General features: G+C 38.9%; 1 protein-coding gene across 2 annotated transcripts in view; it reads right to left on the bottom strand.

The window, feature by feature from the left end:
* LOC148822851 (zinc finger protein 407-like) overlaps nucleotides 1–17,520 on the bottom strand; it is a 228,811-nt gene that overhangs the window by 135,925 nt on the left and 75,366 nt on the right. For both annotated transcript variants that reach the window (XM_088929564.1, XM_088929565.1), the window contains exon 4: nucleotides 2,523–2,597. In XM_088929564.1, coding sequence (XP_088785690.1) covers nucleotides 2,523–2,597 — 75 coding nt within the window. The remainder of the gene's footprint in view (nucleotides 1–2,522; nucleotides 2,598–17,520) is intronic.

Raw genomic sequence — 17,520 nt, 5'->3', positions numbered from 1 at the left:
GTGCTTCACTGACCCATGTAACTGTGAGTTGTTATATCAAAAGCTGGCACAGAAATCCTAACTGTCCCAGTTCCCAGAGACAGACACCAACTGACAGATAGAAGCCAATATCCCATTACGTACTGTAAATACAGTGAAATATGCTTTCTTCGTGAAGAGAGCTTAAGATATGTTTGGAAATAGTTTACTGATATGTTATGTTTATAAAATGTCCTTATTCCTCTCCATAGCTAATTAGAATATTGATTGAGGTCTCTGACTGATGGAGTTTGGCCCTGGAGACAGATAAAACATTTAGAGGCCACTAGGAGTGGTCAGTCGCCTCGGAACTCCCCACATGGCTTCCTGCCTGGCTGCTAATCGGAATTCAATGGTTACAATATTCCCATTACAATACATACATAATTCCTTTCTTTTTTTCTAGCCACAGACAAGCCTTATCTGTTTACATCAAAACCCACCCATATGCGTGCCCAAATTCTTCATGAGGATAATCATTACAGCTGTACAACAGAGCGCTGGGCTCCTTGACATTCAGAGAGGACAAGCATGGCTATGTCTTCACTCTCCTGGCCTCCAGGCTGGAATTCCCCAAACCATCAAAAATGCTTTTGCTTGACAGAAAAGAATCGTTCCCTTTTTAATGAAATCAAGGACTATATTCAATGCTGTACAGATGCATAACTCTCCATAAAATATTAAAATAAGTATTTTACCATTAAAATATAGCTATTTCAAACCCATTGAACTATAAAATTCAAGTGTTATGAGAAATTATTGAATATTTAAATATGCCAGCCTCACTAATATGCCTTTAGTTCACAGTAACAGATTGCAATCATTCAGTTCTCATTACATATAACAAAGAACCCATCTTACAAGCACACAGTACTGATTAGTTTAGAACAAACAATATTGTATCCAAGGCATAATTGCTTTTACAATCCATAAAATTAATGGAAATAGTGTCGGGTGTTAATATTTTCTTATGGCAAATCCAGACTGATATTACTCTAATTGAAATCAATAGATCTTCACCAGGACATCATTATTGGACATTTTCTTTTTTTCATACATGTGCGCTGGGCTATCTTGGTGAGTTTACACTGGTGGTGTTATTATGCAATGTGAATAATAAACAGCAGGATAATGGGACACTGCAGAATGTGCATCTTTTTTTTCATTGTTCAATTAGCTAAATTAATTGATTTTTAAGAGTAACAAGTAATTTTCACACAAACTGTTCATTCTGTCTGCCCCGATAAACTGATTTCACTTTGTTCTTTTAATGATTTTTAAAAAATTTTGATGGAAACCATGCTGACACTTTCTTTTGGTTCATCAAGTTCCGGAGCACAATTACATGAATTTACTTTCAATAAATTACCATCTTTGCATATATCAGTCAAAATGTGAAGCCCAAGCATTCACAAACAATATGCATTATTAATTTAATTGTCACAGCTAATTTAGTTAACTTATAATATGTTTGGACAGGCCATGCTTGATGCAGCATTAAACCACAGCAGCAGTTCAGGAAAATCACTGGTCTGCCAGTCTGGCCTGTCCTGTCCAGGGGAACGACACACCTTAGGGAACAAAGGCAGAGGGAAACAAATGCCTTCTCAAGAGAGGTTTTGGAAATTGATTATTTCTTACAGAAGGTTTCAATGTCCTCTTTAGTACTTGAAACAGCAAGAAAAACAGAAAAATACCAGTTGAATACACAACTTTAGAATGACAAGAATTCGACGTTTTATCTTTGATAGATTATAATACAGGTCATACCCTTTCCTTTTGGATTTTCTCTATAATCATTTCACCCATATTTAAGAAAAAGTAAAGAGCAAAACTTTTAAAGATATGGACAACACCTGTACCTGTATATGGATACAATAAGAACAAAACATTTCACAACCACCAAAAATACATTCCATCCTCAGTAGAATGAATAACTTCTAAGTAAAGCCGAGGACTCCACTACAATCTGTTCAAATACTGAAGATAAAACCACATCATAGAAATTGTATTTGTAGCCCATTCAGCCATCAATATAGGCAATATAGTGTAGGCAGTATAGGCTGTGAACAAAGCTTGTTTTCAAAGGGAGGGAATGGGGGGGGGGGGGGGGGAATGATGTCGCACGTTGTTCTGAGTTAGGGACAGTTCTTGCAGGCCACATATTCCTCAACCCAGGTTTTCAGGAGATCCGAGTTAGCGCCCACAATGCCCTACAACAGGAGCATGTGAACACCTTCCACAATTCTTCCACAATCTACACATCAGTCGCAGTGCTTCACTGGTCTGCTGTTACTTTGGCAAACTGTGAGCTATGATGTTAATGGTGGGTGCAAACTGTGAATTAACACTACGTCACTGCATGGCTAGACCACCAAACCCACTGCAATGGTGACCTCAGTGGGATTACGATCAAGCTGAACAAGATTTAAAAAGGCTCTAAGGACTTGTAAATGGCCAGCTATCCTCCAGGCTCTGATTCCAGATTACATCAACTTCCTTACCTTTCTTTTGGTCTTCCCACTCCATGCTTTCCCAGCAAATGTGTGTTCAGATGTTTCTTCATCACAAAGGCCCACCTAAGAAACAGGAGAATGGTTAGGTTCAGCATTATTATAATCTACAGGACAAAAACTTTTTGAAACAGACCCCAAAACACTCGTGATATGCTTTTTTTCCTGGACTTGCCAGAATAACATTGTCTTTCAAAAGCAGATCAATCCTAAGTTCTCATATTGATATATTTTATAAAGGTATGCATATATGTAAACAGAAAATCAACCCCTGCTGAACAGCAATGCAAATCATTCTTTTAGGGGAAAAAAATAACAAAAATGAGCAGAGACTTTTAGAAACCTGTCGGGATTTCAGAGTTCTGCAGTGTTGATTATAATAATGTGAAAGCTCACGTAATGAGCATTTCCTTTCATCTAAAAAACCTGTTTTCACACATCAAAATCAAACATATCAGTGCGGGCAGTCATGTGCTACAAACCTATCTCCCTGGCTTTCTTAACTTCACTGAAAAACTGAAAAATGGGGCTAGTGAGCTTGCTATAATATGTCTGACCACAATCTTCCACACAAGGTACAAAAATAGGTCTTCTACAAAAAAAGGCTCTTCAGAGGTGTGACCAGAAAGGCCAGATTAACTTCATCTTACTTTTTCTGAGCGACAGGAACTTATTTTATGCCAGGGTTGACACTTATCCTAATTTAGCTCTGCCTACAGAGTAGCTGAAGCTGCTGAAATATTTTTAACGTGACCTTTTTCATTGTAAAAGAAAGCACCTCTGAGATCAGACTGCTCTTTTTGACAAAATTTAAGAAGGCAGAAGTGATTCTAGACAGAACTAGAATCACCAGGTTGTTTCTTTTTTATCTTGAGTTGAAACATTTAACTTTGAGGCTTTGCCAAGCGTCCACTGGTTTTGAAGGGTAAACTGACACCATGGCAAGGAGATTTACTATAGCACTATGCTATTTCACTATCACTTATTTTTTTCCCGTTTTATTATATATTATTTTTCACTTTACACTTACAGCAGGAGATGATGTGTTATTCTAGATACTTGCTTTGAAGTCCTGTAGTGGCAAAGTATTTGGGGAAGCGGGATTTTTTTGCCTTCAAAGAAAATCATTTCAATAGATAATAACCATCATACAAGAACACAAGAATACAAGTTTGGAGGCTGCATCAATCCCATCTTTAAACTTCAGTTAAACAGTAACAGAAAAACCGAAAGGCAGCTTGTGGAATGCCCACAGTTCAGTCCTACAACTCTGTTAATGTCCCACTTGAAGTTGACATACAACAGACAGGGAAAAACAAGACCCGGTCTACAAAATCATAATCAAAGATATTGTCAGCAGTAGACAACCAAACAGCAAAGACCTGTGAATATACTGCTATTGTTTAAGCACTGAATTGTTTTCTATTTCTGGTTTGATTGCTTACTTACTTATTTTACATCCAAATCTCTATCAACTTTTTTCAGAGATAAATAAAAAATGTCACAGTATGTTTGACAGCAAAAGCCTCTTTCTCTCTTGAAATACCTGCAACCCCAATTAACCAGGACAATTTGGAGCTATTTTAATCCTCCCTAGTCTTGAGGATGTATCCATTTTTTACTGAAGGCACTAAAACCAGGTCCTCAGTTTCTAACACATGACACAGCAAATGTGTACCACGCTGATCTCTTTATGTCCCTGTCTTTGCCACATGAAGGGATGAAGGCAACAGAAATTCTCTGATCAATGCTGCTCCTCCTTCAGCTGTCCTGAGGGCTGCCCTGGAGCCCTTGTGAGCCTCCCTCAAAGGCTAGTCAGGAGGTAGTGAGGGTGATAGGAGAGATCTAGAGGAGAGAAGTTGTGACCTGGCGCCGGGCTTCTACCCACCAGCACACCAAATGGGCTAAGGGCATGAGAGAAGCCAGGCTGTTAATGAGCCAAGGACAGCAATCCAGTCCCCGCTATCACTGTCATACCACAGCGGATCCAGAAATGACTTCTCAAAGCTAACGCCTTTGGACAGTGACATAAATATTCAAAATGATTTATTTCAGACTCTCTCCCTCCTTAAATTCTGCTCCATGGGGCCTTTAAACCGCACGGCTTTCACTTCAGTGAAGGAGAATGAAGAGATTAAATTAAAGGTACACAAGCTTTAGGGAAACCAGAGCACTTAACGCACTCAGAAATAAAGAAAGAAATAAGCAGTCCTTAAAACATTTCAGTGTTGCTTGTGTACGTTGCAGTGTAAAAGGGGCTTGCAAACATTTCTGTTAATTATGTATTACAGCTGTCCTTCATAAACTTAATTACTAAGTGCTGAAAGGCAATAGACTCAATTTGCATATGTACATGAAAGACATGGCATATGCAAAAATATGATTTTAATTAGCATTCTCTGATAGGGAGGGTTACAAATCAAACTGGCATGTTGTAAGATTTTCATCTTCAGCGTTGAATTAATCCAGACATGCGATGGCACGACTGGCATTGCCCACTGCAAGAGCCTAATATGAAACTTCTGAAATAAATCGCATGCAGAAGGCAAACTGGTACACATTTATTTAAACAAGCTGTTCATATTATACGCTCCTCATTCCTTGGCCATGGGTACTGTCAAGTTACCATAGTGAATTTCTCCCCTTCGCAGCCTTCGGGGGTAACAACATAATTTGGTCTTTTTAAATGATTGTGTCTTGATTATTATTATAAAAGGATATTATAGGATGCCATTCATTCTATCAATTTTTCAATAAATTTAACTAATAAGACTTCTCAGCCTGGGGGATATTCATAATATCATAATAGATAAAAAGAATGGTTCGGATTTCACATTTCCCCCTCTAACTAATCGACGTGCTACACCTCGTTAGATCTGTGACGCAAATACCGATGTCCCAGCTCTTTAATGATAAGACATAATGAAAGGCTAAACTATATTGTTTAGGATTTTATTTTTTAAGATGAGAAGATTACACTTCAATATTTAACAGAAGCTTTTTTTAAAAACATAAATGCTGGATCCTCCACTTACGATGTTCAAGCACAGTACAGTATCTACACAAAGACTCAATACCTGTATATGGACCATTCTGGTCACTTGTACAGGCCACGGGAAGCCAGTTTGTAGACAACTATGGCTCAGCCAGGAGAAAACTGAGCTCTGAGTGACTTTCAAAAAGTGCACTCTGCACTGTGAAGTGAAGCACTAAACAAAATAAAGAATACTAAACAAAACAGCCTTTGAGAAACCCAGTGAGGGGAATTCTAGGTCCTCTTATCTTTAAACTGTTGCATGATTTAAGTTTGCATTCATCACTGATCGTCTCATGAATTAAACACTTTGCATTATTTGAAGAGGTCCACAGGAAACTGAACCCCAAATTTTCAGTTTGTAATCCATGTAATTTTTATAGTTTAGCAACTGCTTTGAAAGGAGCAAGAAAATTAATCATAACAATCACAGCCAAATGTGGTATGACAGGCTTGGGTGTCTGCGAAATCACTCTTTTCTCGAACTTTATTAGCAAGTGCTGTGAGACTCAAACCTCACTCACTCCACACAACGTGAGCTGTTGAGCACAACTGACAGCTAAGATACTGTTATGCTTTTATGCCTTTATATATATACACACATTTCTTATTTTAGGAATGTAAAAAATTATATTTTGGGGGTGACTGCAGATTTTGACAACTCTATGATTATGGTGTTGTACAGGTATGACTTTTAAAAAATAACTTTCATAGGATGGAGTGAGATACGGACCACAGGAGTGCCACAGTGCTTAAAATAAGAAATTGAATTCCTGGACAACAAGATTGCTCAGCTGGAAATAAATGGCGGTTCATGCCAATATCCATCCATCCCATAAGATATGGAAGATGGTGCCCAGCATGGTAGTACGGTGGTAATATTTAGTCTTATAGGTCTTGTGCCCTGCGTTCGATATTGGATTGGGGCATGCTGGGTTTGCACATTCTCCCAATGTATACACAGGCATTTTACCAGGTGCTATGGTTTCCTCCCCCTGACAGAAATATGTGACTTTGGTCTAAAAGGGTATTCCAGAATGTGCCTTTGAAGGGTGTTTTTTTTTTTTTACATGAGGTGAGGTTCCACCACAAATAGTATTGGCTATGTGACAAGAAGGTAATAGAACCAAATATGTATAAAGGGCCAAATGGTCCCCTCTCATTTACGGCCTTCCTGATGTTCAACCAAGAGACATAACATTAGACATGACCCCTACTGAGTATGTATCCTTGAGCATTCCCTGCAATCTTAAAGAGGTGTTTTTTAACTTCTCTATCTGTTTAACCAAATCCAATCTCTTTATTTTCTTCCTAAAATAAAAAAATAGTTCTTCCACCCTTGACACTACTACCTGGTTTTGTTTAAAGTACAGTAGTTTAAACACCACTATAACATGTATATTACAATTGCCACCCATAAACAGAATATTATAAAACAAATTTGTACAATGCAGATGTTTGTGAGACTATCAGACATTTGAATTTATGTTCTTTAAAAAGAAGTATGATATATTTATACTTTTAGAAGCAATTAGTAAACTTGTTCTGTTTGAAAGTTATTAAACACATGTGCCTTAATTCCACAGGAATGTAATTTTTTGTGTCTGTGTTGCTACCAAAAACATGACACTTTCATCCTTCACTGTGGATGAGCCATGAACCTTTTTCTAACACTAATTTCTCTGCTCCTGCCTTGTTCTATCTGCACGACCTCACCCAAGGAGCAGTGCCAAGACTTCACCCTCCCAGGTCACTGCTGGGTACCTCAAAGTCAGGACACAGCAAGACCACGGACTCGAACTCCATTCCAGCCTGTGTGGCAGATCTGCTCTGCACTAGATATAGGATCTTATCATGGTAAACAAAAAAAACCAAAAACAAATTACATCCTAAACAGCGGAACTAGTGCCATCTAGCTACAGTAACTTTATGATGTGCACATGTTTCTCTTCAGTAGCACCTTCTGTCCTATGAAAAACACAGGTCTGCACTCAAGGCAAAACAAGAAAGAAATTCTCAACAGCCAACAGTTTTGTTGTTTCACAGGTCATTTTCCCTTACTTCTGCAAGAAAAGTATTATAGCACTTTACACTGTAAAAAATAAAACAAATGTAATATTTCATGTCCATCTACTACTGATAAGCAGGTGATGCCATGTGTTGTTTTTAACTTTTCTATTGAACTTAAAACTACATGATTTTATTTAGTTGATCTACACCAACGACATTAAAGTAAAAATCCAGTCTATCAAAGCAGCAGCAGCAAAGTCTACATGAGCATGTCTGTCCTATCATGTTAGGATGTTTCTAGCCACTAAAGTTCAAAGCCAATCACAGGTCCTGAAGAACAAGTGCTGATTAGAGCACGATGACTCAGTGTAGTGCATCCAATTTGTTGTCTTTAGTGCCTGATTGGAATTCTTGGAGGTCAAATGGATTTTAACTTGATCCTCTGTGAATGACATCAGAGTTTAAAAAACAGCCTGATATTCCGCTCTGATGCTTTGAAAGTCTTCTGAAGGCATTTTTTGCCTCTGTTTCTTTCTGTGAAATCTGTGCATAATGCTTCTTTGTCCACAAGATACCAAATCAGTGGCTCTCTACACACAATGCTCAATTCTATGTGGGGATGAAGACGTGTTTACTTTTAAAAACTGACAGGTAATATATTCATCAGCTTCCTAGAAAGTTGTACCAATAACTGTGGTGTGCTAAAAAAATGTTGATTGGTCAGTGATCCTTACAGAATGACAGAATGCCAGCTACAAAATCAAAAGCTACCAATGTCAATGCCACATAACTTTTCTAGGACAAAAAATACAAACTTTTAAAGCACCAAACTGGTTGCTCTTTTCTTCACTATATTGTATATAGCCAGCAGCTATACATATATATCACTATATATAGCCTGCAGCTATATCACCCTGAAACTCTCACAATTAGCAACTCACTATAGCTAAGCAGGTATGAGTCTGACCAGTACCTGGATGGAAAGCTAAGGTTGCTGCTGGAAGAGGTGATGGTGGGACCAGTAGGGAGTGCTCATCCTGCGGTATGTGTGGGTCCTAATGCCCCAGTAGAGTGACCGGGACAATATACTATAAAAAAAAGGTGCCGTCCGTCAGATGAGACGTAAAAGTGAGGTCCTGACTCTCTGTGGTCATTAAAAATCCCAGGGTGTTTCTCGAAAAGAGTAGGGGTGTTACCCCAGTGTCCTGGCCAAATTTCTCCCTGACCTTTACCGATCATGGCCTCCTAATAATCCCCATCTATGAACTGGCTTCATCACTCCGTTCTCCTCCCCACTGATATCTGATGTGTGGTGAGGGTACGGGCACACTTTGGCTGCCATCGCATCATCCAAATGGGGGCTGGTGGTGGTGGAGGGGAGTCCTCATTACGTGTAAAGTGCTATGAATGGAGTGTTCAGAAAAAAAAAACTATACAAGTTAAAGGATATTATATATACATTCACTGATTCCAAAGTAGAAATATATTTTCTACAATGTAGTGACCAAAACTGTACACAATATTCTAAATGAGTGCATTGGGGTGGCACAGTGGTTTTATTCAATTTCTATTTTATTCCCAGCTTTGAATCATTTTGGAGGAAGCTGTAACAGCACAAGGTCAAAAATACTTTACTGTCTTATGACGCTCTCTGTATATAATTACAAGATTGTTGGTGCTAGTGACCTTGATCAACAGCAGACATGGCTAAAGAGTAAATGTGTAGCAGTGGCTGAAAACTCCAACAGGAAGTGCTTTAGGCCACAGGAAGCTACTGAAACATGGGGACAGATAGCACAGGTTATGTCTTGTGAGCAGACTGATGTCTTACTTCTTATGAGAAGACCACTGACTACATCCAAGAATAACTGTGAACATCCCAGTGCAGGATTTGCAAACCCTGGTCCTGTGAGTCCCGGTTTAGCAGGTGATAGGCAATAGGTTATAGCTAACCATTATCTCAAAACTCACAAAAGGCCAAGAACAATTTAAATGCCATCAGTTAAGCAGGTGATTTCTTAAATTAAGTAATTAAGGATTATGTAGAATAAAAAAAATTGAATACCCTTCAGCCCTCAAGAGTCACATTACTTGTTTAATTAATCAATACCTTACAAGTGTCCCCAAACTTTAGAATGAGGTGAACTATAAAATGTACTGGACTGGAGCTCTCCAAGACAAGGATGTGGGCCAGCCTGAGACTAGAGGATATAAAGTATATTCACATTATATGTTCCAAGAGGCAATAAAAAGAAACAAATGAGCACTGGAACTAATAGCATTTGTTGCATTTTTAATGACTCTCAGTATATTTAAACAGATACTTGTATATATACAGTATAACCATTTCCTCAACAAACCAGGGACTAAATAAAACTATTTTAATAAATTACTTTTATGCAAAAAACAACCACCTGTTTCAAAGCAACACCTTACAACTGAAGATTTCTGACAATGTAAAAGTGGACACATAGGTGAAATGATGATTACGGTTAATTATTTGTTAAACAATCGTTAACAGTTAACAAAGGGAGAAGTGCGACAGGAAACGCAGCTCTTTAGAATGAGAGGGATGGCAATTCACAGTTATGTAAGATTCCAGGTCAAAGAAATGTTTGGAGCTTACAAATATGCAAAACATGGTCTTAAATCAAATAAATGAAATTTTTATTAAAGTGTAACTAAAATCTATTCACTATAGCAAAACAAAGACCTGTTATTTAAGTATTTTATACCAAATGAATTAGAAAACCCAAGAGAGAGCTCTGAGCCGTAAGATCCATTTTCTCCTGATATCCACTAGGAAGTATTTTGCAGGGCAAAATTGACTGAGATGGAAGCTATTTTGCATGGTACACTGGCTGAGGCTAACAAATGAGAGTTTGGGGGGCTGGATGTTAGTCCCCTGCCTCATCTGCCAGTCCTAATGATGGCAGCCACCTGCTGTTTTATTGTCACAGCTGGAGCTGGTTCCCATTCCACGGTGCTGAGCTCTGCCCATGAGCACCAAGCTCTCTTCCTGCCTCATTACTTTGATGAACTTTTTATGGTCAGCACCCATGAAGACCTCATCTAGGACTGCACAACCTAGATTGGCTTCAGGGAGCTCTCCAGGCTCACACGGGCAAGAGATAGAGGCGACACGGAGCCACTCGCTATCTGTCACTAAAGAACTGTGGCTAAGCCCTCCAACCTCGCTTCGCTCCCAGCAGGCTTTGCTGTAACAGGTGACACAGAGCTCAAGAGTGCTACTTTTTCAGGTGCTGAGCTCGAAACTGCTGCTTCACATCCGCAGCACTTACAACTGCAGGAGAAAAGAATGGAAAAGGGATATTCATTTTATTGTCCTTGCTCTCTTTTCACGCGCAAGTTTCAGTACTTTTCACCAATAGTATAACAACCAGAAACTTGTGCACTGCCTCATTTCCTAAGCAAGTCTCTACAAAATGCTTTACAGCAGACTATACTATACTAGTCCTCTTTTTGTTTCTTTTTTTAGTGCACACCCCATTTGGTAGGTACAGTAGTTTGGATTGTGGCATTGCATATATATTTTTGTTGTGTTATCATCTGTTTCATACTTTTTTGTCATAAGCTGGACATTAGAAGGTAACCAGTCTCCATGTCAGGTAATACAGAAACAGAACACAACTACAGTGAGTGTTCTAAATCTTGTCTCACACATTTCAATGGCATTTTCAGGCTCAGGGAGGCAGGCTAATGACCAGAGATACTTTTCCCAAATAAGTGATGTCACTGGCCACATAAGTCATACAGTCAATAAAGTTAGGAAGCATTTGTGCTTAGATATTGTATCACTGTGCAACACTGACTGCTAAGGATACTGGTCTCAGTGAGTGCCCATTCAGCATTTGCATTCAAACTCAGTTGTTCCAGGACTAATGTGTGCAAACGAAGTTTAGTCACTGGCTCTGCTTCCACACTTTAAATGAACCACAGTTACAAACATTCAAAAAATGACAAACGTTGATTGCATAGTTGATTAAGCCACTATCTTTCACCGTAACGGATAGAACAAGCACAGACTGGCTGCTGTTACTCTGTGTGAACACCCCCTTGTGTTGCCTCCTGTCTAGTTTCCACAGTTCGATTAACACAATACATCCGTAAAGGGAAATAATTCAATAACACAGGGGAGAGGGATTAAATGAACATCAATTTCAGAGAGACAGCTTTCACTTGCTCTGTAAAATATTTGGATTAATCAATCCATGGGTGCATAATTGACTAAAATGGGTTTTACAGATTTTGTTATGGCAAAGCACAACCTGTCCTCAGTTTTCCTAGGAGTTATAAAAGTCAGAAGGCAGACACAAAATAAAACATGAAAACATTTTTTTCTCTGCTAAAAGGTAGTTCTGGAATTTCATGTAGATTTTGCCAAGAGACAGGAAAGATGCAGTGACTCTTCACCCTGGGAAAACACACCTGAGCTGAGGCACTCACTCCCACACAATCACTTAGACACAACCGATTCCCATGGTATGAAGGCTATTACAGCACAGGCACTATTATATTAAACTTATGTTTTTTTTGTATGACCTGGATGTTTCAAGATGTTTTTAATTTTGCTTTTTAATGCACCTAACACCGCTAAAAACAGTTTTAAGTTGAATTTCCTATTAGGTATTATTACTTTTTCCAGGTATGACAAATGCTGGGCACAAATATCCCAGTCTTTCCCATATCTCTACTTAGACCAAAAATAAAAGCAGGCTCATGACAGGGTAGGGCATCCATTTAAGCGAAAGCAAAAACACAAAACTCCATTTAAGGTGGAAAACAGCTTTTCATACCCGAAGCGGTTGAACACACAATGGTTAACTCTTCTTTTTTCTATCTGCCGTTGAGAAAATTTGCTTTTAAAAATTACATTTTAAAGGCCATTAGCATTTTGAGCAAATTTATTTTCTCCCTACAGTGTTAAAGATATGAAGAAAACATTTTTTTTTCATGGCTCTGTGCTAAATGATTAAACACCAGCTCTGCTCATTATCTTGGTTAACAAAACTTCTCTAAAACCAAATAAATCAAAAAATGCCTCGAACATCCATGAATATATAAATTACAGACCTGTTCTGTGGCAGCAATGATATTTTAAAAAGCTTGTTGTACAATTTCGGAGCTGTAGTGCAATTTATAACACAACTGTCTTTTTATTTATCAGGTCTGTACAGAAACATATATATATACACTTAGTCACAAAAGCAATGAAATGATGGTCAGTAATAGGTTGTGTACAGCCACAGAGCACTGCCACAAGACAATAAGCTGCTACAATCAGACCGGTTTTACCACAGACCAACACAGTTAATACAGTATCAGCCCTATTGCATGGCTGTCTGTGTCAGGTCCTGCATGATATGCATGGCAAAGTTATAACAAGGACTAATATTTGGCTCTTGATTGATCACAATGGTACCGATTTCCACACTGTTTTATACAATACTTACATTACTTATGTTATTTGTTAAAAGGTTATTTAGTAATAGGATAAAAGCCAGCTGCTGCTCCTGCCTACATACTGTAATGCTTGCCTTCAGATGAATTGTCGTCATATTCTATGTTCCTTTCATTTTGTCTTTGAGGTTGTTTTGATGCGTGAAACCACTAAAAGCACTCCTAAACGCAGTAATATTTACTGACAGTGTTTAAACAACATTTATAAAATCAAGCCACTTCTGTTATACATCATTATTCTTTCGTTAGAGGCAAACTGGCATGTGGCAGTGGCATTGGTGAGGTGCATAGCAGCCTAGAACACTGCTTCTGAGCTATTCCATAGTGTTAAGAAATCCTGCAGATTTCTTAATCCTGCGGGGGACGCCTCTCATCCCATCCTGTTCGTCTGATGGTTTTGAAACTTTTATCCAGGCACTTCTTGTGAAAGAGCGCAGAGTCTGGGGCTCCACTACCTGACTGCCCATTCCAGACACACACAAATTAAGAATGCAATTACTTCAGACTCCCTGAACTGTGCAGCCCTGTTATTCCTTTAGGCTGGATTTCTCACTAGGAGCGGAGATCTCTGCACTCACCTGAAATGCCAGTCCTCCTTGACCCCTATCGGTGACCTGTAACCTGTACCAGGAGCAAAGCCCACTCACTTTTTTAACTGAAAAAGTGAATAACACCAAAACAAGAAAGATTTAAATAATGATCAAGGAAGAAACACTCCTTCTAGCTACTTTCTGTCTCTTCAACACTTTTTTTCCACACCTACAAGTTGTGCTCACACTATAGCATTAACTTAAATGCCTGAAGCCTGGCTTTGTGTGGAGATAAACATTTCCTGCATTTGAAAATCTTTGTGATGAGAATGACAGTTATCGAATATACTGTACATTTGTGGTTACATTTCCACCTAACCAGCTAAAGAAGGATGCTTTTCCAAGATGTCCTTAAACAATCATATTTTAGCCTTTAAACCTTAGCATAACATACATATTTTTTTCAGTCATGTATTTGTGAACTGCAATTCAGCCTACTAGGAGCAAATATGTAGTTGCATTTACCAGCAAAACAATATGGTATCAGTTACATTGTAACAATGCATAATATCAATGTGTTGAGTAAATGCACATGCAACTACTATGGAATTACAATGTACTTAGAGACAACACGGACTGTTATAGCCATGCTGGACAACTCCAGCTCAGACACATACTGCCAAATCACAGAGGCCCCCAACAAAGAAGACCAGAGCACAGAAAAAAAAGACTAAAAAAATCATAATGAGACTGATAATATAACTGTGATTTCTTCTGTTTTAGTAAACACATTCAGACCTGTGCTCCACCAGCTCCTAGAGACAATTCATGCACTAACCCGTACCCCAGTGCTTCACTTGTATTCTCATCTGATCAATATAGTCTATACTTGGTCCAAATATTCCAAAGTACTAGTTTTCAATGAACATATTAATTTACAGCAGAGTGTATGAAAAGACAGGAACAATAGTATCCATGTCATAAGCCAGCTCTGTAACTGGGAATGTTTGGAAAAGGCACTAGAGATGGACTGCACACTTGGGAAGGCTCAGGTTTAAAGAGGTGATGTTGAACCTGTTGTCAGTATGTCTGCTTGCCTCACTTATAGCACCATATCTGAGAAGCTGCAGTAGTTTATGTTATTGCATGGCGGACCAAAAAACTAAAAGTTCTAGCCATGCGCCTGACACCATTTAGAGTCCTCTGCTTATAGGTGATGATGGCTAACTGAGGAGAATGAATCAAAGGTCTCTCATGGGACAAGATAAGAGTCAAATCTAGTCAAGCCACAAGAAACTGATTAAACAGACACGAAATTCTGCTGCTCAGGTTCATTTTCAAAGCAAGGACCACATGGGGTTTAAGAGAGGACCACGATGCATCTGTAAAAAAGAAAAACATGATTTATTTAACATGTTTACTGTTTACTGTGTCTCTGTGCCTTGGAGGGCAAATGAAATTTTAATTTATTTCCCTGAAGTATAAAAGAACTCTTGAACCCCTGGGTATTTGACTTCCAAAATTACAAACTGTTGGAAGGCTTTGATTTCTTTCACCTTTATTGATGATGATTCAAGGGGTTTGATTTTGTTTTGAATAAACTTGATGAATATTTTACCAAAATTTCCTGTCTGTCTGTTTGCGTCATTGTGAGGCTATGTTCTAGCAGGTGACTGTTCAGACATTAACACTTCGTTTCATGTTCTATTGCAGTTATGTTCCAAATGAAGTACCCCTGCAGTAGACTTTTAATGATCTAAACATTACGGGTTCAAGGAATGCCACTTGCAATAAAGCCCACAAGCAAACAGTTATGCAGCCTTTAGAATGTTTCTACTGTATTTTGGAAAGGGGCAGTGTGCAGAGCGTTTATTTCTCACTTGAACTGTGCTCTGCTGTTACCATCTGCCCCAGTATGTTTAACACACATAAAAATATTAAACTATGTGCTACTCTTCTATTCCCCCCGCTACACCTTTATTGAGCTGTGTAAACAAAATACAATATCCCCTCAAGACAACACTAAGCTTAGTGTGAATTTAAACTTGGAATCTCATTTACAGCATCCATTCTTTTTCTTTTGTTCATTCATTTTTTTTTTACATGTGAGGCACCACCATCTGGCTCAGGTTCAAAATGGAAGTTCAGAGAGCAAAGGGTCAGGTTTCGGTAACAGGCTAGGCTGGGGGGCAGCCAAGATAAAGGTTTTTTACATAGGGAGGTTGGAGATCAAGCTCCCAGCTCTGCCACTTGTTCCCTGTGTGTGACCCTCAGAGAGTCACAGAGCCTCCTTCTTCAGTGTCTTCAGATGATGATGAGAAGTAGATCTGAGATGCTGTTATCACTGACGCTAATACAGTGTCTGCCGAAGCAAACTCAATCTCTACTTTTTAGTTTGTCCCTTCAGATAAAAGAATAAGTTATGCCGCTAATTATTATCACTATCATAATGTGTTCACTCTGTGAGCCTACCCTCCTCTCCCATAAACATTACAGGCAACTAAAAGTGTTCCAAGCAGAGTGAAAATCAGCACCACTTGGTTAGCACCTTCAGAACAACTCCTTACATCATATCTGTTCCTAGTCCACAGTTCTAACAAGTACACGTCATCCATCAAAACACCACTTTTCAAGATTTCAATGAGGTAAACACAATAAAAACACATTTTAAAAAGCGCAACAACTAGTTTATTAAGTATTGCACAAATTGCAATAGAATGATCTTGCAGATGCTGTAAGAATTATGAATTTAGTATATACATCTGAGGGATCCCAGACTGAAGTTTATATCAGCACTCGGTTAGTGTGCATTGTGTTTTACGAACAGAAGGCTTAATGCTGAGATTTCACACAGAGATTGGGAGCTACTAAGAGCTGAGCGAGAATACGCAGCCGCTCAGTGGCTTGGAAGTTGAGGAGCTCACAGTTCTGAGGCCACGTTCATGATTTTTAAGGTTATGTGATAGAATTTCTGTAGGGAAAGGTGTGTAAATAATGACAAGAGGGATCTGGAAGTTAAGCCCCAGACAATGATCAATGGCAGAAGAGGCTTCTATCAGTCACTCAAATGGAACGCTAGAAAAGACAGAGCAGATAGCACAGAGGATCGCAGGAGAGGAAACCGCCGAGACCTCACTTTTACACTACAAGTTAAAAATTTTCAAAGTGCCAGGGGTTACAACAACTACAACAGACGGTTGCAAAAGGGTGACGTTTTTTTCGACTAGGCTATACAATATGGTTAACATTAGCCTTTATAGACCACTTATGCAGTGCCAAGTGAAAGACCTACCTGCAGAATGCTTCTCTGGTGCATTATAAGCAATCACGTAGTAAACAGTGGTTTCAAATCCTACCAGTGCTAAAGGCTTATCCTGCACATTACTCAGCCTGGGGGCTTGAACAAAGTTGCAAAAAGTGATGCTACAAGTACTTACTATATATGTATATAGTTACAAAGCATATGTATTGTGCAGTTTACTCGTAAATGTATCAACGCCTCTTGCTTGGGTTTTAATTTCTTGACTTTACTTAGCTATGGCTCATTTAATGCTGAGATTTCACACAGAGATTGGGAGCTACTAAGAGCTGAGCGAGAATACGCAGCCGCTCAGTGGCTTGGAAGTTGAGGAGCTCACAGTTCTGAGGCCACGTTCATGATTTTTAAGGTTATGTGATAGAATTTCTGTAGGGAAAGGTGTGTAAATAATGACAAGAGGGATCTGGAAGTTAAGCCCCAGACAATGATCAATGGCAGAAGAGGCTTCTATCAGTCACTCAAATGGAACGCTAGAAAAGACAGAGCAGATAGCACAGAGGATCACAGGAGAGGAAACCGCCGAGACCTCACTTTTACACTACAAGTTAAAAATTTTCAAAGTGCCAGGGGTTACAACAACTACAACAGACGGTTGCAAAAGGGTGACGTTTTTTT

This window comes from Atractosteus spatula, chromosome 12, assembly GCF_055471065.1.
Source record: "Atractosteus spatula isolate fAtrSpa1 chromosome 12, fAtrSpa1.hap1, whole genome shotgun sequence".
Taxonomy (NCBI): domain Eukaryota; kingdom Metazoa; phylum Chordata; class Actinopteri; order Semionotiformes; family Lepisosteidae; genus Atractosteus; species Atractosteus spatula.
Note: the sequence above shows the minus strand (reverse complement) of the source record. Positions and strands in the feature narration are given on the sequence as shown.